General features: G+C 45.4%; 1 protein-coding gene across 5 annotated transcripts; it reads left to right on the top strand.

Annotated features, from left to right (window-relative positions):
- The first annotated feature begins 65 nt into the window (after positions 1-65).
- On the top strand, positions 66-27803 carry MBD3 (methyl-CpG binding domain protein 3). 5 transcript variants are annotated; one of them, XM_075903255.2, is made up of 8 exons: positions 106-215; positions 916-1237; positions 15027-15186; positions 15463-15600; positions 17700-17790; positions 18339-18516; positions 22700-22891; positions 25943-27803. In XM_075903255.2, the coding sequence occupies exons 2-7, from the start codon at positions 1128-1130 to the stop codon at positions 22884-22886; spliced, it is 864 nt and encodes a 287-aa protein (XP_075759370.1). In that variant the 5' UTR covers positions 106-215; positions 916-1127; the 3' UTR covers positions 22887-22891; positions 25943-27803. The 5 variants fall into 5 exon arrangements, with proteins under 5 accessions (XP_075759372.1, XP_075759370.1, XP_075759371.1 ...); XM_075903256.2 differs by lacking the exon at positions 106-215 and adding an exon at positions 12663-12719 and having other exon boundaries at positions 467-1141; XM_075903257.2 differs by lacking the exon at positions 916-1237 and having other exon boundaries at positions 66-215.

The raw sequence follows: 27803 nt of genomic DNA, 5'->3' as shown, positions 1-27803 counted from the left end.
CCCGGGCCAGGGGCCACCCCCCCCCTGCGCGAAGCCCTGGGGCTGGCGCGCGGGGCCGGGCCTGCAGGGGGCGCCCGCGCGGGGGAGGAAGGGTCCCGGGCCGGGCGGGCAGAGGTCGGGTCGCCCTCACTGCGGCCAGTGGCGGGCGGAGGGAAGATGCCCAGGGCGGCGCTGCCGGGACACAGAGGCGGCCAGCGGCGGCCGGCTCTGGGGGGGTAAGGGGCGCGGGGGCCCCGGGGCGGGGCTGAGGAGGGGTCCCGAGGGGGGGAGGGGCTGATGGGGCAGGGGTCGGCGGGGAAATGGGGGGGGCGCTGGGGGTCCCGCACAGCGCACTGGGGGGGATGTGGGGGCGAGCTGAGGTGGGGGGGGGTCACTGTGGCCCGGGGGGCGGGGGCAGGTCGGGAAAAGCGCCGGGCTCCCCCGCCCCCACCCCTGAGGCGGGAACTATATATCGCGGCCGAGCCGCGCGTGCTGCACGCGGTCTCTCGGGGCGGAGGGATACAGGGTGGTCGGGCCTCCCCCTCCTCAGGTTGGCGCCGCGGAGGCGGAGCAACGGTCGCCGCGCGCGCCGAGCTGTGGGGAGGGGGAGTAACGGCTGCCGCGCGCTGCTCAGGCAGGGGGTAGTAGCCCCAGCGGTTCTCGGGGGGGGAGGGAAGGCGAGTGGAACAGCTGAGGCGAGACAGGAGCAGTGAGAGTGGCGGCGCCACAGGCGGGGGCGCGAAAAGAGAGAGGAACAGCCGCGTTTAGGTCTGGGCCAAGGCGCCACTTAGAAGGGGGTGTGAACAGCGAGTAGAACAGCCGGGTCTCGGTAGGTAGGGGGAGGAGGTAAGCACAGAACAACAGCCTGTGGTGGAGGGGCAGGCGCTGCGGCGGGCGAGTGTCTGGAACAGCCGCCAGAGCCGTCACCTCTCGCAGGCGGGGGCGGGGCTGACCAGGAACCGGCGCCATCGCGGCGGGGGGCAAGAGTGAGAAGCCGGCGCAGGGAAGAGCCGGCGCTGCCCGCGGCGGGAGGAGTGCGCGGCGGCCGGGAAGAGCCGGTGGAAGTAGCCTGGGAGCCAGCGGCGGCTGCTGCTCAGTGATCGCGGCGGAGCCAGGAGGGAGCGGTCGCAGGCCGAGCCCCGGCCGAGATGGAGCGGAAGAGGTGGGAGTGCTCAGCCCTCCCGCAGGGATGGAAAAGGGAAGAAGTGACCAGAAAGTCGGGGCTCTCAGCCGGCAAGAGTGATGTCTATTACTATAGGTGAATGTGCCACGGGGGGCCATGGGGGCCGGGCCGCCCGCCCTGCCGCAGCCATGCGTTGCTGGAGCTGAATGCGCTTTGGGGCCCGCGGGAAGGTACAGTAGGCGCTCGGGGGGCCCCTGCCCGGTGCTGCTGTGGGGCCCGAGGGCGCAGCGAGCCTGGCCCGCCCACAGCTCTTACTCTAGGGGAATGTGCCGTGGAAGGGCTGGGGGGACGCGTCTGCCCTCCCTAGCCAGATCTGTTCCGAGTCAGCGCGCTGTGGGGCTGAACAGCCACCCTACCACGTTATAGATCGCAGGTGGCACATTCTTCTGTAGTAGTGACAGCGGCGTGGTTGGGTGAGCAGCCCCCCCAAAACCCTTCTTCTGCACCGCTGTCTGTTACCCGAGGGGGCCGCGCACTCCAGCATAATAGCTTGCTATAAATCATCTGCTGTTAGAGCCCATTGAGTTGGAAGAGTAGAGGGAAGAGAGGCTGACCTACCACAGTAATGCCTGTCACTGTGGGTAACTCTGTCATGGGGGCGGATGGTGCATGAAAAATATGGGATCTTAGAGCAACTGAAAACACTTATCCGTATCACTTTATCTGAATATGCTGTGGGGTGGTTGTAGGGTGGGCCATTGTGTCCAGGGAGATGTCACAATGATGTCTATTTCTGTAGGCAAGCCTGTTATGGGATCTCTGAGCATTGAGGGAGAGAGAAGTCAACCATTTGCTCTACCTCTGTGCTGTCTTTTACTAAAGATGAATGTGCTATAGGATCCTGGGGGGAGGCCTTAACCTACTATGTTAGCATGAAATCTATTACAATCAGTAACTATGCCGTAGGGGGAAGCATGTGGTATGTGCCCACACTGCCAGAATCATGTATATTAATGTAGTTGTATGTGTCACATGTCTGTGGGTGGAACATAATGCCCAGAGGGAATTCACAAGGGGCAGTAACACTGCACCCAGGACCTGCCAAACCTGCCGCTGTGATGTCTGATAGTTTAGGCAGAATAGCTGTTGGGGGGGCAGGGAACATGTTGTGCAAAGCTGGAGGAGTGCAGTATGAGTTCACCTAGTGCACTGAGCTAGCAGACAGGAACTTTGGCACTGACGACTAAGGAGATGTACACCATCAACTTCTGCTAAATCAGAGGTTTCAGTTTTAAAATCTAACCATTCTGGCTATGAAGAGATCTTTCAAAGTGTTAATCAGGAAAATGACATTTGCATTGAGTATTCAGATTGGAAAATATCAGCCCTTTTGTTGTTGCTCATAGGCTCTGCAACAGAAAGAAAAGACTTTTTCCAGCAATTTGAGTTTGCTGCTCAAAACGTAAGAGAGATACGTACTTTTTTCGGCGCTTGAGGGCTGGTCCTTGAAAATTAAGGCCATATATTGTTTGTCTATATTGAATTTTCCAGATATGTCAATTTTGCGAAAGAAAGAAAGAAGGTGTAATATGGCTTTCATACATTAACTAAATTTTGAGTTCATTCTGTTGCATTCTAAGTAATGCATTCTGCATTACTAAGTCCAGGGCTATACTTCAAATTTAGGTATCATAGCTGTGTGTTTTAGAGTTGTGAAAAAAAATCACTCTGCTGACTAGGGATGTGAAAGGTTAACATCACCTTAACAGGTGATGCTTACCAGTTTTGGTTAACTGGTGGGGTCTGGAGGTGCTCCCATATTGGGCAGGGGGCTGCTTCAGCCCTACACCGCTGGCCACAGGCAGGGGCTGCTCCAGCTGGCCTGAAGCAGCCTCTGCCCACAGCAGGCCTGAGCAGTCCCTGCCTGCAATGAGCGGGGGCGGAGGGGCATTCCATCCCAGCAGCAGGCTGGAGCAGCTCCCCTGCTCCCGCCCCCCCCCCCCCCCCCGCCTTCAAATGGTAACTGGTTAAACAATTAAATGGGATTCTATATCCCTACTGCTGACCTAGCTCCTTGTGTAGATTTAGCTACTCAGGGAGCTGGATTAACTACAGTGATGGGGGAAAAACATCATTGTAGAAAGTGTCTACATTATGGCAGTACAGATGCAGCGCAGTAGTGCCTATAGTGAGAGAGCGCGCCATGGGGCTTGTCTACGCTTCAAATGTGACAGCACTGCAGCTGCGATGTTTTCTCTGTGGAAGGTGTTCTCCGGTCACACAACTAGCTCAACAGAAGAATTCTTCCTTTGACCTAGTGCTGCATCCACGGGGTCTTAGGTCAGCTTAACTATGTTGCTCAGAGATGTGGATTTTTCACAGCTTTGAGCAACATAAGAATGGCCATGCTGGCCCTGTATTTCAAAGGGAAGTCTTCAAAAACAGACGGCTATACTTCAAATTTAGGTCATTGAGCCATCCACTCTCAACTTCTGGCAAACAAGGGCTAGATACATTAAGAGCACGATGTTTCATCTCTGTCCATCCTGGCTAAAAATAATTGATAGAGCTATCGTCCAGGAATTTTTCTAGTTATTTTCTGAACCTTGCTATACTTTTGGCCTTCTCAGCATCCCCTTACAAAGAGTTTCTCTGCATGTTGTGTGAAGAAGTACTTCCTTTTGTGTGGTTTAAACCTGCTGCCTTATTTATTGCTTTGGTTGACTACTAGTTCTTGCTTTATGTGAAGGAGCAAATAACACTTCCATATTTACCTCTATTATATTCCCTCATAGTCATCTCTTTTCCAGTCTCAGAAGTCCGAAGCTTTTTAATCTCTTCTCGTATGGAAGCTGCTCCATAATCCTAAGAATTTTGTTGTCATCTCTGTACCTTTTCCAATAACTTTTTTGAGAGAGGATAACCAAATATGCATGGAGTGTTCAAGATGTGGGCATACTATGGATTTGTAGAAAGGCATGATATTTTCTGTCTTAATATCTTATACCCTTTTACTAATGATTTCTAACACTAAACTTTTTTGACTCCTGCTGCAGATTGAGTAACTGGGTTGCTTTCATTATTTAATATAGATCAGCCCATAGAATGAAAAAAATGCTCATGTAACTTTTAACACCTCTGCTTTTTCTAATATTTGTTTATCTGATCATTTGTGTGTTCCATTACATATTGTATATGCACAGTAATTGTTCATGGAAGTTAGATGTTCAGTTGTGCACCAAAATGACTGGAAAGCAAGCTCCTTGTGCCATCTCAACACTTAAGAATTAACTCTCACCACAGTTGAATGGTGGTGACAGTACTTTTTCTGCAGTGTTCTTCAGTATAAGAGGACTGTACAGTAGTTCTGTGTTTGGAAGCGTAAGTTGGAAATTAACTCTTTACATAAAGCTTCCTTTCTGTAGAAGGGGAATGTGTTTGTGCTGGCTACAGGGGTCAGACAAATGCATTCCACTGTCCAAGATCAGCCTGGGATTGAGTCACTTTCAAAGGCTGGTTGGAAATTAGGCTTTCCCCTAAGCATGGTTCATGGATGGAATCCCAGCGGTTGCTCATCAGGGTGTGGCTTGTGGTAGAACAGTGACTTCAGAACTAAATTAACAGAGAGCAGCTGTGTCTACTTTTGTAAGAGCTCCTTAAAGAGTTTTGTCTAGAAAGGCATTCCCCAAGCAATTCTGTATGTCTTAACTCTGTATCATTCATTTCTTAGTGGGTTTCTTGCTCCCACAGTGTGCCAACCAGTATTCCTGTGAACAAACATTAAAAAATCAACTCAATCTGTGGGGATATACTTGATAACATTCTTCTGAGAAATTCCTCTCCTGGTAAACCTGAGCTCTGATAGTGAAGTTCACATGCCACAGGTGAACCATGCTGTTCAGTTATTCCACCTTAAATAAAGGGGCAAATTGTCCCATATTTTCTGTTTCTCCTCTTCCGTCAGTACTGGTGGATCTGTGCTCCACAGCCGTCTACCCACCAGCAGTGAGTGGTGAGGTTTCCAATGGCAGCTGTTGGTTGGGCAAAGCTGCAGCATGCAGTGCTGGCCACTCCCCATTCTGGTGAGTGCAGTCCCTACTGTGTGCTGGCTCTTAGCCAACAAACCCCCCTCATCCTTGCCCTATTTCTAGCCAGAACTGGCTGCTTGCTGCTGTGGCTGTTGAGTGCAGGCAAGCGGTGGCTGGTTGCCTATCGCCTCTGCTGCCCACCCATTGACCCTTTATATGGTCCACCTCTCACTGCATTCTCCCTGTTGTGCCCATTCACCCTTTAAGCCCTGCTGCTCCTGTATATCCCCCCCAATGGGCACATCCCACTCTTAGCACTATGCAAAGAACCAGCCAGAGTCTGCTTCCTGGACCCCTGTTCAGCCCCGAACCACCTCCTACACCCATCTTCCTGCCCCAGACGTGAGCCCCCTACACCCAAACTCATTCCTAGGCTTGCACCCTGAAGCCCCTCCTGGACTCCAGTCCCCAAGCCTGGGCTACGCCCAGAGCCCTTCCCACACTCTGAATCCTTTGGCCCAAGATCACAGCCCCAACTCCCTACCCCAGCCTGGTGAAAGTTAGTGAGATTCAAGGAGAATGGAGTGAGCAGGGTGAGGCCTCAGAGAAGGGGTGAAGCAGAGACATGGCCTCAAAGAAGGGGCAGGAAGGAAATGGGGCAAGGGTATTTGGGTCTGAGGTAGATCTTACATTACACTTAAATTGAAAAAGTGATCTCATGGTTAAAAAGGTTGGAGACCACTGCACTAGGATATAGTGACAAGTATCATCCTTACCAGTTCACTACTGTCAATACCCAAACCCCTCGTGGATTTAAGGACACTTTAGCCCAGGGGTGGCCAACCAGTTAGACACAAAGAGCCAATAGAGCTGTGGATAGTGGTGCAAAGAGCCACACATCCCTCCCCCAGAACCAGGCACCCCCAGCCCCTCCCCAACACAATGCCCTCCCCCAGATCCCCTCAGCTCCCCCCACTCTAACCCAATGCCCTCCCCCAGAGCCAGGCACCCCCAGGCCCCTCCCATTCTAACCCAATGCCTGGGTCTCACCGGAGCTGCCACTGTCACAGCCACGCACTTTTCCCTGCAGGAACTGGGGTGTGTGCACATTGCAGGCATGTGGCTCTGAATGAGTTGTAACCCTGAAAGCTGCATTTCTGTGAGCAAAGGGCCGCATGTGGCTCAAGAGTCACAGGTTGGCCACCCTTGCTTTAGCCTATGAACATTTCCCTTCTGCTCAGTATTCTGGTGCCTACTACATGTCAAGCTCCTACTGTCTCATTATCTTATGTTAAGAAACTAATGCGCATCACTCTTGCCAGTGGCTCCATACAGTGGGTGCTCCCTGCTCCTCAGCAGTCAGAGTGACCAATTTCCCTCTGCGTGTTGGTTGGTGGCCATTGTATGTGTGTGTAGGGGGGAGGGGAGGAGTTAACTACTGAACTGAGCTACTAATGATGTGCAGAGTGGTGTACAGTTAGTAGAGGGAGCATTAGTGGAGTCTTCCAGATCTGCGGCTATCTGTTTTATATCCACGGTTATCTGCATTCACACACATGAATGTGGATGTCCATGGATCACTCTTGCATATGTGAAATACAAATTTTGTTTCTGTGCGGGGCTTCTAAGACTCATGAGTGGGAGGAATTGTGGAAGAGGGAGGCGGGGGCACATAACTGTTGTATCAAATTATCTCTGTAGCTAGCGATGATATTTATTACTGTAGACAGATGTTAGTGTTAGGGGAAGCCAGCAAATAGGGGTCACCTGGCATTCATTGCAACTTATGAATCGTGTCTTACAAATATGACTTTGACAGTGGGGTGTGTTGGGAGGGAGAGATATGGGGGAGTATTGAGCAGCCTTTTTAGCTAGCAAGGGTAATGCTTACTACTAGGGATGAATGTGCCAGGGAGGTAGCACAAGAGTATATGCCTGTTATAGTGAGCTGAGAGCTCAGAACAAAGACATACAACTGCTGCAAGAGATAATGACTTAAACTGTAAATACTAAAGAACTTGAATGCACGGTCTGAGGCTGGCAAGTTGTAATACAAGTGCAAAGGGAGGAAAGAAACATTTTATGTATTGTTTTCTTTCTGCTTTTCTGATGGCAAGGGACGGTGCGGCTGGCTGGTCGTCATTTGCACTTAGGTTCCTGTCTCTGATTTCCTCAGAAAGCAGGCGAGATCTGTTCTCTCTTTGTCCATTACATTTCAATCAAGTTCTGTGAATCTCTGGTTAGTACTATGTATGCTTAATGGGAAAGGAAAAGGGGAGGAAACTTGATTAATAGGGGAGGTGGAAGGGAATGGGAATGAACTTGAGCTTGCAGTCAGTTCTCAAGAATGTAATGAGAATGCAACAAAGGGTGAGCTGCACATATAGAGCAGACACCTGGCAGTTGCTGACCAATGAATAGGCTGTGACGCATTCATTGTAATCTGCACCCAGAAAGTTTGTGAATAGCAAATGAGACTTTCTGGAAAAATACTGCTCTTTTTGTTAGTGCTGAGACAAGCCATGGAAGTAGATAATGTGATATACCTTTTGATGGACAAGCATAAAAATCATTTGTCTCTTTGGAGTTCCTTTCTTTTTAATAGTTGGCAAAGGGCAGAGAAGCCCCACCTACAAATTAATATTCACATTATTATAGCAGATTATTTGCTGAAGCTGTAAGTTTTCAGGAAGAGAGTTTTCCAAGACTCTAAAATTGTATATCAAAATTATGTATAATTGTCCTTTTGGGATGCTTGAAATTCATTTGGTTTCAAAAACATTAATGCTTAGAGAATTTTGACATTTTTGGTAAGCTGCAAAGGGAGAGGGGAAACTATGCCTTTTTTGGCTGCTTTGTGTTGACGCTTCCTAAGGCATGTGAGAGTTTTGTTCTATAGATTCCATAAACACAGAATTACTACTCTTGCGTTTCATGCCTCCAGAGCAAATCAAGTAGAAAACCTATTGCTTGGTGGTTTTTTTGACCCTCTGAGGTACCTGTAGGCTGTCTCAAGGGCTCTGTGTTCTACTGAGCATGCTCTAGCTACAAGATTCTCTGAGGCCCCAAAACACTCCACCAATTCCTCTAATAGTGATTAGTTAATGAGCTTCTCATTGGCTTCTGACTGTTACAGTGCTGGCTCTGATCTTTCACTACTCTTCAAGCAAGACTGTAGGTACAGTATCATTTTTTTGTTTGTTTTCAAGGCATGTAGTCAGAATAAAATAGATTTTTTCCAGCACTTAGATGCCTTTTTCTTAGCACTTTGGTCCAAACCCAGTGTTTTCCCCCCTTGTGGGTTTGGCAGAGATGCATCCTCAGAACTGTTTTAGGATGCATTTGTAAGCTACTTTCTCTTGTGAGTAGAGATTGTTTCACTCTTCAGGTTTCTACCTAGAATGAGTTGGAGCTGGTTCTAGGGATTGGGACTGCACATTGTTCAATACATCTGGTGCAGACTTGATTCTTTGGAGTCTCAGTTAGTCCAGATACTACAAGCACTTAGTCACCTCTCTGGCTGTCTTTGGTATTTTTGTTTCTCTCATGTCTCAGATCTTGCTAGTAGTTGCTTCTGATGGATTACACCAAAATGAGGCTCTCACCTTTCATGAAGTGGCAGGTTCTAGCACAGGCTGCTGCTAGTTAGGGCCCCCAGCTAAAAGTGTAGAATAGACTATTGAGCTCTAATAAAGTCTAGTTTCAAACAGTACAAGGTCTCTAGTGCTAGGATCTGTTATGGATCACCCCTTTTTAAGATGAGAAGATTACTCTTTCAGACCTACTCAACCTTTATTCGCATGCATGTTGGGATAAAAAAAAATCTGAAGGTGCTTCCAGAGAGGTCAGTGTACCTACAAGCAAGGCCACTGGATCGGAGTCTTTTGGTTCAAACTGGTCATTCTGTAATGCTTGTGATGTCTTTGGCTTATGAACACTTCTCCCTATTGCTGAGACCATTGAAAAAAAGCAAGGAGTTATGTTGAATCTTCCATCTTTATTTTGAAGGTTGTTATGCAGGAAAAAAGGCAAGCTTATTTTCAATCCCTATCAGTCAGACTCTAAAGGTTGTAAGAGACATGCATAGGGAGAGGAATTTAGGGTGGCTGACATTAGATTTTATGAGGATATTTCACTTAAATTTTTGCTGAAACAAAAAACAGGACTGTGTAGCACTTTAAAGACTAACAAGATGGTTTATTAGGTGATGAGCTTTCGTGGGCCAGACCCACTTCCTCAGATCTGAGGAAGTGGGTCTGGCCCACAAAAGCTCACCACCTAATAAACCATCTTGTTAGTCTTAAAGTGCTACATAGTCCTGTTTTTTGTTTCAGCTAGACCAGACGAACATGGCTACATTTCTATTAAATTTTTGCTTGTGACACACATCAGAAGGGATGTTCGGTATTTTGATATGGTCTCTACTGTTCTCTCACTTTGCATCTCACAACAGAGAGCTTTTGGATCCATGGAGGAATGACTCTGCTTTCCCTCTCAGAGATTCTTCCCAGGCTAAGAGTTTTCTGTTTTGACTTCACTGATGATGACGAAGACTGTTCCGAGAGTCTTTGGGATCAGCTTTGTTCCATCTGAATTTGAAGAAAGGACTTATTGTAGTCTCATCTTCATGAGTCTTTTGGGAGACTTTTCTAGACTGGCCATATTTGGCTTTCCCACTCATGTTGGCCCTAGCTCTCTGGGGTTTTCAGAGAGTAAATCTGTTTATCTCATCTGGTTCTCTGTAGCTCTGTGGGATCTCTTTCACTCATTGCCTTTTCTAGAGTCTCTGGGCTTTGACTAGTTGGTCTGTTGCTGCTTCTCCCAATAGTCGTGTGACTGAGGTTCTTTGTATAAGTTTATTTCTTCAGATTGTTCTCCTTTAAAAGGTGCAAAGGAGCTAATTTTTCCACCAAGAAGAGATTTTTCTGCTTTGGTTGCCCTGAACGAAGATCCTGGAGAGGATGATACTAATATAGAAGTTGTCTTTCCAATGGGACGATGATTCTGCTTAGAGATCATTTCATTCCTGCATTACTAGACTCCTGTATCATTTATCCTGACAAGTATACATTTTCAAGAGGTGCTTTGCCATTTGTTAGAAACCTCAGAGATCCCAAATTTTGTTCATTAAGATCTCAGATTATCAGAAAAAAAGTAAGCTTTATTGGTAGCTTACAGTTGAGAAAAAAGTAATAATGTTCAAGTGGTTTTAAAAAACCCTTAAGATTTGTAATTTAGACCATCTTCTGTTTCTCCTAGGATTAGAAAAACAGTTAGCTTGCTTTGTGTCTCAAGTGGGTATATGAATCTTTGCAGCCTCCTTTACTGGACTCTTCGTTTCTGTAGCATCCAAAGGGTATACTGTAAATCAGGCAGATAATCTAAGTCCTCTTCTAAATAAAAGGATTCTTAATTTTTCATAAAATGAAGAAATGAAGTTGTTACAAATTGTCATCTGAAATTTTAGCACGTAAAGCAGGGGTGCGGAACCTTTTTTGGGTCAGGAGCCACTGATTCCCAGAAAAATCACCCAGGGGTCACACACAAATGAGAAGCAAAACAAAAAAACCTCAGGACTCCAGGGTTCCCCTAGCATTTCATCTCAGGGCGTGGAGGGGAGGGAACCAAGGCTCAGGGTTTACCCCTTAGGCTTGAATTAACTGGTGGCTGAGGGCTAATAGATTTTGTAAGGTCCGGTGTGTGGGAGGGGACTGCTGGGGAGCAGGGTTGGGCTGCAGGGTCTGGGCAAAAGGGAGGGTGCAGGAGCAGGGTGGGAGTGTAGGTTCTTGGGATTACAGAAGGGAATAGGGGATTGAAGTACCTATCTGGCACACCTCCTGGGAAGGCAGAGATGACTCTTTGCTTCCCTTCCATTTGTACATATGGTCCCCTGCCTCTTCCATTGGCCACGATTCTCAGCCAGTCAGAGTGATGGGGGTGGAACCTGCAAGCCAGCACAGAGTCATTCCCCTAGCCAAGGGCAGAGGGAACACTAGAATTGGGAGGAACCTTGAGAGGTCATCAAGTCCAGTCCCCTGCCCTTATGGCAGGACCAAGGACCACCTAGACCAGTGGTCCCCAACCATTTGGGGTTGCCGGGCGCCAGGGGGTGTGGCCGTTCGCCCGCCGGGCGCCCGGGGGGACGGCCCCCCCCCCCCCCCCATAGCCGCATTCCGGGGCCAGCGCTCTCCCCTCAAGCGCCGCGCGCCCGGGGCCAGTGCTCCCCCCCCCCCCCCCAGCACCGCGTGCCCGGGGCCGGCGCTCTCTCTCCCCCCCCCCCCCCCCCCCCCAGCGCCGCGCCACGCTCCCGGGGCTGGCGCTAGCGCTCTCTCCCCCAAGCGCCGTGGGGCTGGCGCTAGCGCTCTCTCCCCCAAGCGCCGCGGGGCTGGCGCTAGCGCGCTCCCCCCCCCCCATGCGCCGCGGGGCGTGAATCCGCGGCGCCCCCGGGGCTGGCGCTCACCGTGCGCCCGGGGCCGACTCCGGCACCGCGCATGTGCCACATGCCCAGGGCCAGGCCAGCCCTGAGCACTTGGCGGGCGCAGAGAAATGCCCCTGCGGGCGCCATGGCGGGGACCACGGACCTAGACCATCCCTGATAGATATCTATCCAACCTGCTCTTAAATATCTCCAAAGATGGAGATTTCACAGCCTCCCTAGGCATTTTATTCCAGTGTTTAACCACCCTGACTATTAGGTAATTCCATAACTTCCACTGAAATCTGTTCTGCAAACTCCGTCTCAGATTTCAGTGTAAATGGAATTTTTCCAGGAATAAAAAAAGAGTATGAAGAACTTTCAGTCACTAACGGTTTGGTCCATAATAGATCCAAGGGTTAGTATACTGCCAGGCTAGTGAAAGGAGGTAAGCTTGATATCTGGATAATATGACTGAGATTTGTTTCTAGCACCACAGATCTTTTTTTTTTTTTTTTTTCCGATTGTGTATTAAAAAGTTACCTGGCCTTTTTAAGCTAGCATATTAGTTTTGTTGCACTGAGTGAGGGATTTGGTTTTTGGGTGTGAATAGGTACATAAATGTGCTGAAGATGTAAATTGCCCCCATGGTATGCAGTTGGTGACTTCATGTGTGGTATTGTCCTCCACTTGGCTAGAGCAGAAACTGAAGTTTTAATTGCTACTGGTAACAAAGATGCTGGGAGATAAACGAGAGACAACTGATGAGTTGTTTGTATTTTTGTAATGGACAGTACTATATGGAGATGACTTTTTCAAAACTTCTTCTGCCTCTCAGTTTCACAGTGACATAGCTCTTGAGTTCAGTAGAGGTTTACTTCTGATTTACACCATTGTAATTGAGGAGAATTCTGCCCATTATTTAGTAACTCTTTATTACCATGTTTGTTTTATATAAATAATAAGAAAGTAGTTGGGCCACATATCGCAGAGCTACTTGGCTATTCTCCATCACATTAAATCAAACATTTAAAAGTGCATCTTTAATGCAGTGTCTTTCAGAGTTTAGATTTGTTCTGTTAATGAAAACAAAAGGTGTTACTTTCTGTCTTTACAGGTTGTCAGCTATATATTTTCTTCCTTCCTCACTGTTCTGTAATACTTTATTGTGGAGGCAAGTAATCACAGTGAAATCAGAAGTTTTAATAAAAAACTGTTTGTTACAAAGAGGAAGAGTGATGTGAAGCTCATGCTGCAGTTTTAACATAAATCTCATGAGAACTGAGGCTTTGAAGCTTGCACGTGAGACTGTGGGTAATCATAGAAGAGAACCCAGGAGGTCATCAAGGCCAAGCCCAACAAAATTATCCCAGCCAGCGTTTTGTCACGCCGGGACTTAAAAACCTCTAGGGATGGATATTCTACCACCTCCCTAGGGAACCCATCCCAGTGCTTCCCCCACCCCTCCTAGGGAAATAGTTTTTCATAATATCCAACCTAGTCCTTCCCCACTGCAACTTGAGACCATTGCTCCTTGTTCTGCCATCTGTCACTACTGAGAATAGCCCTTCTCCATCCTCTTTGGAACTCCCCCTCCTCCCCCGCTGCCTCTGTTAGAGGCAGCAAGTGGGAGGGAGGAGGGGGGGTCCTTCAAAACGGCAGCACCACATGGAGCCTTAGGACATACCCCAGACTCCATGCTGCACTGCCATTTGGAAACGCCATGTATCCCTAGGCTGCACACGGTGTTTCAAAGTGTCAGCACCGCGTGGAACCCGGGATCAGCTGGGGACTCCCCCTCTGACTCTGGGCTCCATGTGGCACTGCTGCTTTGAAATGCTACAGGGAGCCTGGTACCAGGCTTCTCACAGTGTGTCAAAGCAGCAGTGCCACGTGGAGCCTGGTGTCAGTGGGGGAGTCTCCAGCTGACCCAGGGCTCCACATGGCACTTTAGCCTTTGAAGTGTTGCTGTTGCTATAGGTGCCCTATTGACTAATTGAATAGTCAGTGCAAAATGCATTTACTATTCAATTAGTCAAGTATTTAATATTTATCCCTGGTATCTACCTCTCCTCCTAGCTTAGGATCATCTGTGAACTTGCTGAGGGTGCAATCCATCATCTCATCCAGGTCATTAATAAAGATGAACAGGGCTCGACAATTAATGTAATCTACTTGCCCATGGTGAGTAGATTTTTAGCCCGGTGCAGCCACGCAGCGTAGTCTACGCATGTGCAGCGTGTGGTTCAGCGGCTGGCAAGCGAGGCTCGCCGCTGCTTGGTGAGCCCTGAAGATGAAGAATAAAACTAGCCCCAGAAGCGACCCTGGGGCCACTCTGCTTTATACCAACTAGACACGAAGCCATTGATCGCTACCCATTGAGCCCAACTATCTAGCCAGCTTTCTATCCACGTTACAGTGCATTTATCCAATCCATACTATTTAACTCACTGTAAGAATACTGTGGGAGACTATCAAAAGCTTTACTAAAGTCAAGGTACATCACATCCCCCCCTTCCCCATATCCATAGAGCCAGTTACCTTGTAGAAGGCAATCAGGTTGGTCAACCTTGGTGAATCCATGTTGACTCTTCCCAATCACTTTCCACTCTTCCAAGTGCTTCACACTGGATTCCTTGAGGATCCCCTTCATGATTTTTTGGGGACTAAGGTGAGGCTGAGCAGTCTGTACATTTCCAGATTGTCCTGTGCATCTTTTGCATTTTTCCAGTGGTCCACGACCACTTATCATCACCATGAGTTTTCAGAGATAATGGCCAATGGCTCTTCAATCACATCAGGCAACTCCCTCAGCATCCTTGGATGCACTAGATTCAACCCCATGGATTTGTGTATGTCCAGCTTTCCTAAATAGTAGTTAACCTGTTCCTTCTCCACTGAGGCCTACTTACCTCCTTCTCATACTGTGCTGCCCAGTACAGCAGTCTGGGGGCTGATCTTGTCTGTGAAAACTGAGGCCAAAAGCATTGTGTACTTCCAACTTTTCCCACATCATCTGTCATTAAGTCCCGTTCTCCCCCTCTCCCCCATCAGTAAGGGTCCCAAACCTTCTCTAAGCACCTTGTTATTGCTAACATGCCTGTAATGTGTTGGAAGCAGAATGTTCAGGATCAAGTTCAGGGCTGGTGTAATTTGGGTGCCTCCCTTATAAACCTGAACTGAATTTGGCTTTTGATGTGTAGAACAGGAGAATGTGTTCTTCCCCTCTCTCTTCCCTAGTCACTGCAGGAGAGTGAAGGGGAGCCTAGTAGGCCATATCCACACACATCCATATAGAGTGAATGAGTGAGAAGGATGGTGAGGGGGTTTACTCTTGGTTGCCCAGTGTTTTCTTCCTGCCACAGAGAGGGTAGGTTTTTTTTTTTGTTTTTTTTTGTTTTTTTTTTTAATGAAACAAACATTCAGCTCAGCCAGAGCCTAGGAAGTTTAATTTTTCTCTCTGTTCCCTCTATTTCTCTAGCCCAAGTGGGAAGAAGTTCCGAAGCAAGCCTCAACTGGCCCGTTACCTGGGGAGCTCCATGGACTTGAGCTCTTTTGACTTTCGCACAGGCAAAATGCTGATGAGTAAGATGAATAAGAACAGACAGAGGATGCGCTATGACTGTTCTAACCAAGCCAAAGTAAGAATAACTTACAGTGGAAGGACTGGGGTTTTGCTATATTCTTGTTGGTACAGATACTGTTTTGCAAGTATCATGCACAGATTTAGCCTTTGAATTAATGTTTGTATGTGGAAGTTGTGTGAGACCAAAGTCATATCTGGGTCCTAGGCCCTCTTGTAGGTAGATCTGGTCTAACCAAAACTGATAAATGTTTTCATCCGTAAGAGTGTTGAGTTTAACTTTGCTGTTGGAAAAATGTGTGGGTTTTTTTTTCCTTTTGTTTTGCATCTTTAGGGTAAACCTGACTTAAACACTGCACTCCCGGTCAGACAGACAGCCTCAATTTTCAAGCAGCCTGTCACTAAGATCACAAACCATCCTAGCAACAAAGTGAAGAGTGATCCTCAGAAAGCTGTGGACCAGCCCCGCCAGGTGAGGTTTGCAGTCTTCCTTCTGTATAACAGTGGGTACATGTACACTAGCACCTTGTTGTATTTGATCAGTGTCATGGAACCTGTTACAAATTGATTATCTCCTAACCAGTGTTCCCTGTAAGCTGTGCACTTCTGCGGATACACAGGAGAGATTCCAGTGTTGCCTAGCTGATTAGCAGAGCACCCACAGCTAGGTTTGTGTTTCTCCTGGTGGTGCACATTTGCATATGCCTTTGTGTACATAACATTCTGCACATAGATGAAAAAGATTAGAGGGAACATTGTTCCTAATCCTGTTCAAAACATTTAATTATGTAGTGTAGGCATGTCTTTTATAAATAGGCTGCAGCCTCCGTCAGAATAAGTGTTTCACTATGATGGTTAAAGTGGTCTGATGATCTGCTTTACACACTGAGTGTTCATAACCAGTTTTATGGACAAACTATGTTGTAAATAGATTCCCTGTTGTGTATTTTATAGTATAGATATGGCCAATTTTTTTTTTTTTTTGAAGATTCACACTGTTCTAGTACAGGCCACCATCTGGTCTCCATTTCACATAACAGAGATTGCAGTTTACTCCCCCCCCCCCCGGGGCAAGCCTCTCCTAGTAACTTTAGTGTTTTCACCCGGTTCCCTGAAGTTAGAAATTGTCATCTCCTAGAATACTTGGTCATCATGTGAATGTCAGTATTAGCAGTCACATTCAGGTTATAATTTTGCTTGCAATACTGACTATTTACCAATTAGTGGAGACTAGGGATGTTAACTATCTGATACAGAGGCAGCAAAGGGACAGAAGAAGCAGTTCAGTGGATCGTGTCCTCTTGAGGACCTGGCTTTTAAGCCAACTCCCCCTAAGCATTGGCTCTCGCCGGCTCTCCCTACCATGCTGCCTCTATCTGGTTTTATAATAGCATTGTCCAGAAGACACACAAGGTGGTTTTGAGGCTTTTCCTGCATTTGTCCAATTTACTTTCTTTTACCCTTCTAAACATTGAGGGTGCTGGTGCAAGCTGATTATCACTGTGGATCTTTTTGTTCACTTTCTACTTTATTCATCTCTAGATTCTGCTCTATTGCATGTTCAACAATCCTTGCTGCTGCTAGATTAAAGTTTCCTAATGTTTTACCTGTGGCACTTTCTCCATTCTAGTTTTGTTCAGACTTGCCCCTACTCTTCCTTCTAATTTTGGAAATAATGCCCAGGCCAGATACTTAACTCTTGGACTTGAAAATTATGGGCTTAGAGATTACCTCCTGAGGTTTGGAAGTTAAATCTCCTAGTCTGCCACTTAGAAGCTGAGAGCATTATTGTGAAAGGCCCACGGGAAGTAATTTAGATTGTGTCACAGTTTGGGTCTTCTGGTGGTATGAGGTGAGCCGGGAGACTTGTGTATTTGTGTGGTTCTTGGCTGGCCTAGAAGAAACTGCTTTTTGGTGCAGAAAAGCTAGTATTGCCGTCAGGCAAATTGGTATAGTCCTGTAGCAGTCCACTGACTGGTCTCTGGATTGTGATTTGAATATGGACCCAGCTGTAATATTGCCTCTTCTTACCAGATATATTAGGCGATACCTTCTCTAAATGAAAAGCTTCATATCTGTTGATTAAACTACTGCATTGATTTTATTTGGTCTTTACCTTGGCTGTGACTTGAATTGCTCTGCCGTCTTTCTTTAAAAGTAACTCTGAAGCAAAGTCATGGAACAATTCTTTGGAAGCTACCATAGAGCAGATTGGTGGGTCAGCCAAAAAGAATACTTACCAAAAATACTGTCTCATACCATTTACGTTAACCTAGTGGTGCAGAGGAAAAGTTTGGAAATTCCAGAATGAAGGCAAGGAGGCAACTTTTTTTAAAGACAGTAAATCAAGAGAGAACTATTGTGGTGATTCTTCCAGTCTTGGAGCTGCTTTGTTGATTGACTGATGGAAATGCAAGCTATACCCTTTCTGTAGACTCATCTGAGTTTTTCTTACAGTAATGCCAGATATATCAGCTCCAGTTCTCAATTCTATAGAATTCCATGGCAGGCAGGTGCTTTGCTGTGTTTCTGTGTTGTTTTGCATGAGTGAATTAATGCTTTCTTTGTTAGCTCTTCTGGGAGAAGAAACTAAGCGGACTGAATGCCTTTGACATTGCAGAAGAACTGGTGAAAACAATGGACCTTCCAAAGGGTTTACAAGGTAATTAGACCATTCTTCTAACTGTAGGCCTGGCACTGTTGTAATAGCTTTGTGTTTTGAAGGTACTATGGGCTTAACCACTTCCTGTCAGGTGTTTGGCACTTTGTGGTAGGAGGAACTTCAGAAGGAATTGGTTGTGACTGAGGTCAGTCTAAAATTCATTGTACTTAGCCCTGAGGGATCTTGAGGGACAGTAGGAGAAAGTGGCATGTCACTCAACTTGTACTCAGTTAAGGAGCTCTTTTGACAGATCCTGAAGGAAGTTTCAGCCAGTCATCCTCATGTGGGAGGATAGCTGTGATAGACTGAAAGCCCTCGAGATTTAAACTGGGAAAAAGAAGTAAATAAGTGTATCATTTTAAAATATAAAGGAATTGCTATGCCTTTATATTAGCCAGGGTCTCTTTAATGTATGTTGTACAGAAAAATGTGCTGACTTTTAAAGTATAAAGCTCTTCCACTTATTATAAAATAGAGACTGTGGCAGCCTGTATTGTTTTTGGTTATTTCTGTTAAATTGGTGGAAATTACAGAATTTTTCTCTTTAGGGGTTGGACCTGGTTGCACAGATGAAACCCTTCTGTCTGCGATAGCCAGTGCCCTGCACACTAGCACTATGCCCATCACTGGACAGCTCTCTGCAGCTGTGGAGAAGAACCCTGGAGTTTGGCTAAATACCTCACAGCCACTCTGCAAAGCATTTATGGTGACGGATGAAGACATTAGGTATTAACCAGAAATGTCACTGGGTTTTTTTATGGAATGTTTTATAGGGGTAAAACCGCTAATCCCCTTTTTATCAAAGCTAAGCTTATACCTGATAGATGAATATGGTTCAGTGGGTTTATTTGGTTGCTTTAAATTAGTGTGTCAAATTGTTATTAACTTGATTTAATTAGAAATGAAAGAAAAGAATGTTAGCTCTGACTGTTGTGTTTGGACTTGGATAATTTTTCCTCTTGAATCTTTTGGGGAAAGAAATATTCTGTCACTCTGGTAGAGGACAACATTGCACACTTCTGCTTTTCTCTAGGCACCTACCACTTCTAATCGCCAGAGAACTATCATCTTCCATTTTTTATCCGAGTTTACATTTAGAAACCATATTCATTAAGCACAGACTGTGTTTGCAGAAAAAGCAAAACTGGCCAAAGCACAGCAAGCACTGTCACCGGTGGCAAGAAGGAATTGAGGGTGGAGGGAGTGAACAGCACACTTTTCCCTAGTGCTATGATCTTGTGCGTGCTTCTAGAACCAATGTAACCTTCACTGATGCTCTTCTGTGGTCCATGTTGAATTCTTCTCAGCATCCATCTCATTCAGTGTGGTACTGCTTGGGAATTTCCTGACACAGAACAATAACTCAAAGGAGAGGTTACTCATCTTTATACAGTAAATGGAATTTTTTTGGCCCTATGGATGCTCTGCTGTCTTACATCCTTTCCCTCTGCTCCAAAATCATTCTCTCTCAACTTCATGGTTGAGAAGGAACTGGAGCAGCAACATGTCCAACCTTCGTCTGCTGGAAGACAAGGATGTATAGGGCATAGTCATGCACCTACAGATACTACTGACAATCTCCAGTCAAGATCACACAGGTGCATGCACATTCTGATACAGAGCACTCATAGGAACAAAATATCTCCAAATTCTCCAGTTGCTGTACAAGATAAGTTAACCTCTTCTGTCTACATTGTAGGCATTGGTTTTGTTATAGCTCCTTGTTGCAAGTTTCCAACCCTTTTTTCCTTTTAGAGACATGTCTAAAAATTCTTACTCTCAAAGAAGTGAGACTGCTGCATAGAGTGGTATCTGCAAAAAAGAGAATATTACTTGCTTTGGATTTCTGCTTCATTGAGGATATTGTATAGGATTCTCAATTGCCTTGCTATCTCCACAGAGTTTGGAGGTTACTTTTCTTTTGAGTTGCCTTTCTTCGGAGCGCCCTTTTGATTTGGTGTTTCCTTGCTCATTCCAACAAGTAGACTGGATCATTCTGAAGGCAGCATTTGTAGTCGGGAGGGCTGGAGCATGCTGAGTACTAAGGGCCGATTTGTACTGTTTTAATGCCTTGGAGTAAAAAATCTTCAGTAGTGAAGTTCTGCCAGGTTCAGGTTAAAAGACTAAGAACCAGGAGTGAAAGATTCTATGAGACCATTATAGAAAAAGAATCGTGAGACAACTATTTATCTTTCACCTGGCAGCCTTGTACAGTGACAGATTTAAATAAATGAAATGTAATTCTTCCCCACAATTCAAACTTCTGACCTTGCTGCAGAGTCTGACCAGTATGTCTGACTGGTCTCTAGTTTCCTTGTAACTTGCACTGAAATGCAAAAGAAATAGGTTTGTCTCCCCCATGGGTGCGTCTACATTGTACTCTAAACTCGAAATAAGATATGCAATTTGCACTATGCAAATTGCATATCTTATTTCAATAGCATTTCAAAATCGGCTATTTTGAAATTTGGAGTGTCATATTTCCATTCTTACACCATTCCTACCCATTCTGGCTAATCCATTCTTCATGAATTTGTCTAGTTCTTTTTTGAACCCTGTTAAAGTCCTGGTCTTTCCAACATCCTCTGGCAAGGAGTTCCACAGGTTGATTGTGCGCTCAGTGAAGAAAAACTTCCTTTTCTTTGTTTTAAACCTGCTGCTTATTAATTTCATTTGGTGGCCCCTAGTTCTTTTATTGTCGGAATAAGTAAATAACTTTTTCTTATTCACTTTTTCAATACCAGTCATGATTTTATAGACCTCTACCATACTCCCCCACCCCCTAGTCTCCTCTTTTCTAAGCTGAAAAGTCCAAGTCTTTTTAATCTCTCTTCATATGGGACCCATTCCAAACCCGTAATCATTTTTGTTGCCCTTTTCAAAACCTTTTCCAGTGCCAATATATCTTTTTTGAGATGAGGCTACCAGATCTGTACTCAGTATTCAAGATGTGGGAGTACCATGGTTTTATATAGAGGCAATAAAATATTTTCTGTCTTATTCTCTATCCCTTTTTTTAATGACTCCTAACATTCTACCGTAAAATCTCGAGTATAATGCACACCTATGTATAATGCGCGTCTGCCTTTTAAAGGTCAGACTTCTTGAATAAACTAAACTTTTATCTATAATGCGCACCCCCATTATACTAGAAATTTTAGTATGCATAGGAAGGAAGGGGCTCGCGCCTGCCTCGGGGCTCCCTACCCAGCTGAGCTCGCGCCTGCCGCGGGTCCCCCTGTCCAGCTGAGCTCGCGCACGCTGAGCTCATGCCTGCCACTGGGTCCCCCTGTCCAGCTGAGCTCGCGCACGCTGAGCTCATGCCTGCCACTGGGTCCCCCTGTCCAGCTGAGCTCGCGCACGCTGAGCTCATGCCTGCCACTGGGTCCCCCTGCCCAGCTGAGCTCGTGCCTGCTGGGGGAGCCTCCCCCGTCCAGCTGCTGGCGTGCCTTGGTTGCGCCTGCCAGCCCCAACCCCCAGCTCAGCCAGTGCCTTCCCCTTTTCCCCTCCCTCTCCCCCGGCCCAGCTCATGCCCGCCGAGTGTGAGTTTAAAAATTAAAAAAAAAAAAAATCTCCTATACATAACGCGCACCCCGACTTTGATGCTAAAAAAAACCCAGGAAAAAAGTGTGCATTATACTTGAGATTTTACGGTATTTTCTTTTTTGACTGCCACTGCTCACTGAGTGGATGTTTTCAAAAAACTATCCACAATGACTCCAAGATTTTTCTCTTGAGTAGTTGTAGCCAAATTAGTCCCCATCATATTGTGTGTGTGTGTGTGTGTGTGTGTGTGTGTGTGTATAGGGGGGGGGGGGGAGAGAGAGAGAGAGATGGGATTTTTTTCCAATGTGCATTGCTTTATATTTATCAACATTAAATTTCATTTGCCATTTAGTTGCCCAATCACTTAGTTTGGTGAGATCTTTTTGAAGCTCTTCAGTCTGCTTCCAAACTTTGACTTGAAGTGCAGCTGCCAAGTGACTATGCCAGGGGTGTGAAAACCTTTTGGCCTGAGGCTATATTGTGTACTGAAATTGTAGGGAAGGCTGGAGGAGGCTGTGCTTCCCCAAACAGCCAGGCATGGCTTGGCACCCACCCCATCCAACCCCTCTGCTCTCCACCCCCATCTACCTTCCTTTCCCTCTTCCCCCACAGCCCCCAGCTGCCCGTGCCACTCAGAGTACTGGGGTTCATGGTGCAGCAACTGTGTCACCCAGGTGCTGGGGGAGCTGAGGCTGCAGGGAGGGGGGCAGGATGAAAGGGGGAGGGGCTGGAAAGGGGCTTTCCCGGAGTTGGGCTGACTCCTCCCATTCAAGGCTGTCCCAACCCTGCTCCCAGGGACCAGACTGAAAGGTCTGATGGACTGCTGGTTTGTCGCCCACTCCCCCCCTCACCCCCCCACCGATTATGCTATTTAATATGCATTTCTGCTGTGTTACAGTAATAATTGATTTGACTCCTGGGAAACTCTGTGCAGATTTACAAGAGAATGTTTTTCTATGTTTTGCATGTGTAATATATGTATAAATAAACACAGAAACCTGTGTTAATACATTGTTCTGATTGCAAAATCAAGCACACAAACATTAGCAAACGCCAGAGGTGCCTTTGAAACTTTGCATTTGAACCTTTTATGCATATGATTTATGCCAAGGCAGTTACTTGACATGCAGAATTTCAGCCCAAGTGTTTGTCAGCTGAAAAACAGGTTGTATAGTGGGAAGTGTTAGACAGTGTTGCTACCGGCTCCACCCATGATATATTAAAACTTGACATTGTGACTTTAAAATATTCTGTTTTTTAAAAGAGAATCACTCTTCTCCAGCCTCACAGCTGAGGCATTAGCACTCCTTCCCTCGAATTTGGCAGCTGTGAAAAGTAATAAGTGTTTGTTGTTTTTGTGCAGGAAGCAGGAGGAGCTTGTACAGCAGGTGCGGAAGAGGCTCGAAGAGGCACTGATGGCTGACATGCTTGCCCACGTGGAGGAAATAGCAAGGGATGGTGATGCTCCTTCAGAGAAGGACGGGGGTGATGAAGAAGGGGAGGAAGAGGAGGAGGAACAAGATCATGACCAGGAGATGGAGAATGTATAGTCCAGGTAATGTAACCAAACTGTTACCTCCTTTCTCCCGTCCTCAAAAATTATTGCCCACCCCTGGTCTAGTAAGTATCAGTAGGAATGTTTTATGCAAGACATGAGAAGTCATTCTTCCGCTCGTGCTGATTAGGCCTCAGGTGGAGTATTGTATCCATTTCTGGGCACCACATTTCAGGAAAGATGTGGACAGTGTGCTGCGGCGGTCAAAAAGGCAAATAGAATGTTAGGAATTATTAAAAAAGGGATAGAAAATAAGACACAGAATATCTTACTGCCCCTGTAAAAAACTATGGTACGCCCACATCTTGAGTACTGTGTACAGATGTGGTCTCCTCACCTCAAAAAAGATATCTTGGCCTTGGAAAGGGTTCAGAAAAGGGCAACTTAAAATAATCAGGGGTTTGAAATAGGTCCCATATGAGGAGAGAATAAAGCGACTGGGACTTTTCAGTTTGGAAAAGAGGAAACTGAGGGGGGATATGATAGAGGTATATAAAATCATGAGTGGTGTGGAGAGGGTGAATAAAGAAAAGTTATTCATTAGTTCCCTAATATAAGGACTAGAGGACATCAAATTAAATTAATGGGTAGCAGGTTTAAAACTAACAAGCGAAAGTTGTTCTTCACACAGCGTTTAGTCAACCTGTGGAACTCCTTGCCAGAGGAAACTGTGAAGGCTAGAATTATAACACAGTTTAAAGAGAAGCTAGATAAATTCATGGAGGTTAGGTCCATAAAAGGCTATTATCCGGGGGTGAGAGTGGTGTCCCTGGCCTCTGTTTGTCAGAGGCTGGAGACGGATGGCACAAGACAAATCACTTGATCGTTGTCTTCGGTCCACCCCCTCCAAGGCACCTGGCGCTGGCCACTGTTGGCAGACAGGCTGCTGGGCTAGATGGACCTTTGGTCTGACCCAGTACAGCCATTCTTATGTTATGTTCTTACCAATTGAAGAAGGTCCAGAGAAGAGCAAGAAAAATGGTTAAAGGTTTAGAAAACATAACCTATGAGGGAAAATTGAAAGAACTGGGTTTATTTAGTCTGGAAAAGAGAATGAGAGGGGACAGAATAGCTTTCAAGTACCTAAAAGGCTGTTCCAAGGAGGAGAGGGGAAAATTCTCATTTATCCTCTGATAGGACAAGAAGAAATGAGTGTAAATTGCAGCAAGGAAAGTTTAGGTTGGACATTAGGAAAATCTTCCTAACCGTGAGGGCGGCTAAGCACTCTTCTAAAGTGCCTAGGGAGCTTGTGGCATCTCCATCATTAGAGATTTTTAAGAGCATATTAATGAAACATCCATCAGGGATGGAAGACAATACGTGGTCCTGCCATGCATGCAGGGGACTTATCTTGATGACTCTTGAGGGTCCTTCCCGGTCCTCTGATTCTTTAGTATGCACTTAAAAGCAATTACTTCCCTCTTTAAATATATGCACATTTAGTTGAGCATGGATGTTTGAGCTGTTTAATTTTCAAACTTTATCTCACTCAAACTTTAGTCTCAAAAGGTAGGAAGCAGGAGGGGTCTTAATGTGAAACTAATTTGGGAGACTTCGTTCTAAATTGACAGGAGACTGTCATAACAGTAATCACAACTGAGATGAACTCTCTTTGGACATTCTCTCTAGGCCGGGAGTGAGTGAGATGTTAACGGAGACATATCTGGAGTGAACTTGCACTGTCACACTTTTGTAGCTATTCTTTGGATCACATAGAGGATTTTGTTCTCCAAGATTATCACTTGGTACTTATCACATGCTTAATACACAACCCAGATACGTGGGTGCATTTTGAAGGAACACTAATTATTTCCATGTGCTGCTAGTTTTAACTAATACTATTTTTAAAAAAATCAAGCAGTGGTTTTATCTTCAACGCTTCACATAGTGCCAAACCAATAGATCTTCATTTAGTATGTGGTGTTGCAGTGCAGTATCCAAACACAATAAGACATGTTATGGAAGGAAAGCCAATGTATTTTTTTCTTGTTCCTTTGCTTTATTACAACCATAGCCAGGAACTCTATGTATGTATCATCATATAAGTTTATGCAGTGAAACAAAAACAGTGCTCAATGACTATTTAAAGTTTGATCATTTTAAGTTCTATCCGGGGAAAAGCAACCAGTAATCTGTCCCTGAAATAAGAGCCTATGTCCTTGCTGCTTTGCTACATAGATTGTAGACTTTTGAGCTTCTTAGGAAAGAAAGAAACACTGAGGCTGTGTCTGCGTTGGCAAGATTTTACACAAAAGCGCGCAAAAACTTGCTGCCTGTCTACACTGGCCGCAAGTTCTTGCGCAAGAACACTGACGTTCTAATGTAAGAAATCAGTGCTGCTTGAGCAAGAACTATGATGCTCCTGCTCAGGAATAAGCCCTCTTTGGCTTCTTGCGCATGAACAGTTGCTCATGTAGACAGGCTACATGAATTTCTTGCGCAAGAAAGCCCGATGGCTAAAATGGCCATCAGAGCTTTCTTGCGCATGAGAGCATCTACGCTGGCACGGATGCTATTGCGCAAAAGCACATGCCAGTGTAGATGCTCTCTTGTGCAAATACTTTAACGCAAGAACTCTTGTGTTGAACGTATTTGCGCAAAATCTTGCCAATGTAGACGTAGCCTTAGAGGATGACAGTGCTGAACATGAGCAAGAAAGAAAAGAAAGTCCTCCTGGGAGGCAGTGATATCTGCCTGTCAGTGCCATGTTGGGTCAGAAGTGATCTTTGTTTTTCCATAATCATTATTATGGGGTTCATGTGGGATATGGAAGATGCTGTCTTCTATTTGGGCTCCCTCCTCTTTCTTCTGTTGCCACTTAGAATAATTGTAACTTTATTTGAGCAGTCTGTATCTTTCACTCCTTTCTGGTGAAGCAGTCCAGCAACAGCAGCCAGTCAAATAAAACAACATATTACTGTGATGCAAATTGGGCCAAAGAGGCAGTCATGTTGAAGATCTAGATGAGATCCTTTAAGAGATCACTTGCTACAAAAAATGTAAAGAAGTCTGATGATTTACTGAGTGTTTCTTTCTTCCTCTTTCTTCCAGGGAGTTCCGTCTAAGAATCCCTTGTCTAAAACCCTATCAGCAGGGTCAGCACAACTATTTACAAACCCAAGAGTGTCTACAGACTAAATTGCACCAACCATCCAACTGTACCTTTGAGCATGTTCAAAACCACTTCAGGAAAAAGTTGAGAAGCTGATTGCTCATTAATTGCTGGGTATTTTTGAAGATGAACTTGACTAAACTATATTTCTCCTTCCTTTTCTAAAGGGTCAGGGGAATACAAAAGTGTGAAGGGAAATAAAGGAATGCAAAAAAGGGGGGGAAACCTAAAACTTGAAACCAAATTCCCTTTTATTCATGGGTCAATAATATAAAGGAGTCAAATTTTTCCAGACTCTTCTATCATTGTACCTTTTAACAGTGACCTAGAGAAACCATTTTTCTCACCCTAACACACAAGGGGAGGGCAAGAGAGATGCTCTTTCACTCTGTAGCCACTATGCTACAGGCTACCCGTTCGTACCAGACTGTATGTTGTAGATTCTCATTCTGTATGTGAATTCAGGACACTAGATTTCGTTTTCCTCTCAAAATTAGAATGGACTTAATGAGTAGTCTTTAGAGATGAAAAGCTGGTACCTCTTCCAATTCAGCCTGTAATGAGTTTGGAAAGTTACACTCTATGAATCAGTTTTGTATCAGAGACACCCTGTTTCTATACCTAGTTCCAACACTGCATTGGTTGCCAATACTTGGCATGGAAGCCTGTGTGTCCAGACATAGCTCATTAGGTGTTTCAGAACTAAGTATATCGATGGCTGTAGTGACTTGGTGCAAGTCTGGTTGGAGACACCTTTTCAGCTAAAACAGAAAGTACAGTAGGACTTATTTCTGGACAACGATGAGGAAAATTTCCTCCTCTCTTTTCAGGTGCCAAGTATCCCAGTCTCTGTTTTAGTATATGTGGAGTGAAGGAAGTCCAGTCCCATAGACTTTTCTGTACAGCTGCACATGAATGCAGTAATATTCCGACCTCTCTTAAAAACAAGAGAGGCAAAAGTTTTTGACTTTTCTATAATATCTAATGATGAATCTAATGCTTTTTATTGACTCTTTCTTACTTGCATGTGCAGTGGAGTAACCAGCATTCTTTGTCCAACAGTGAAATGATGTGAAACTTGCCTTAATGTGTTCATAAGTATTTGGCTTCACCATGGGTACCTTGAATTATTCCTCAATCTCTTCTTGTGCATCTTTAAGCAGATAGAGAGGGAAACTAGTGACGGATGAAAATGAATCATCTAGGAGGGATGGACTGAGGAGATGGGGAAGATCTGAGTTTATAGATTGAAGAAAATATCCATTTGGATACAAATTCTTTTTGTCTTTGGATATCCATGAATAATTTGTGCTTGCAAGTGTCCATTGACACTGAGAGTATAGTATAAAAGTTGGATTCAAATACTGCACTTCTGTCAGTTGTATGAATTTCTGGTCTCTCTCAGTTTAGGACAGAAGTAGTCCTAGAGTCTCTATCATAGAGGAATGTTTAGCAATAACAGTGAGGGCCCAGGGGCATTTCCTGGAAAGTAATTACCACCTTTGGCGGTAGTTCTATTCAAGCCACTATGTTATCTGAGAAATGTCCCATGTCAAAGAGACTAATGCTATATTAATCCTTTCCTTTAAAAAAAATTCCACGGGATTGTTCATCATTTAGAGTACTACAAGAAGGCTGGATTTGTATCTTACTGCTGCTGTTGCAGGCATTGCTTTGGCAGTGGTACAGCTGCCAGTTAGAATTATTTTCATTTTTGAAGTCTTGTTACAGTTTTTATTGTGTAAACCTGTCCTCTGTAATTCATTGTGTTCAATTAAATGTTTCTTTCAGAAAGTAGAA

This window comes from Pelodiscus sinensis, chromosome 32, assembly GCF_052426305.1.
Source record: "Pelodiscus sinensis isolate ZL-2025 chromosome 32, ASM5242630v1, whole genome shotgun sequence".
NCBI classification, from domain to species: Eukaryota; Metazoa; Chordata; order Testudines; family Trionychidae; genus Pelodiscus; species Pelodiscus sinensis.
The sequence above is the reverse complement of the archived record's forward strand: the minus strand, read 5'-3'. Positions and strand labels throughout refer to the sequence as shown.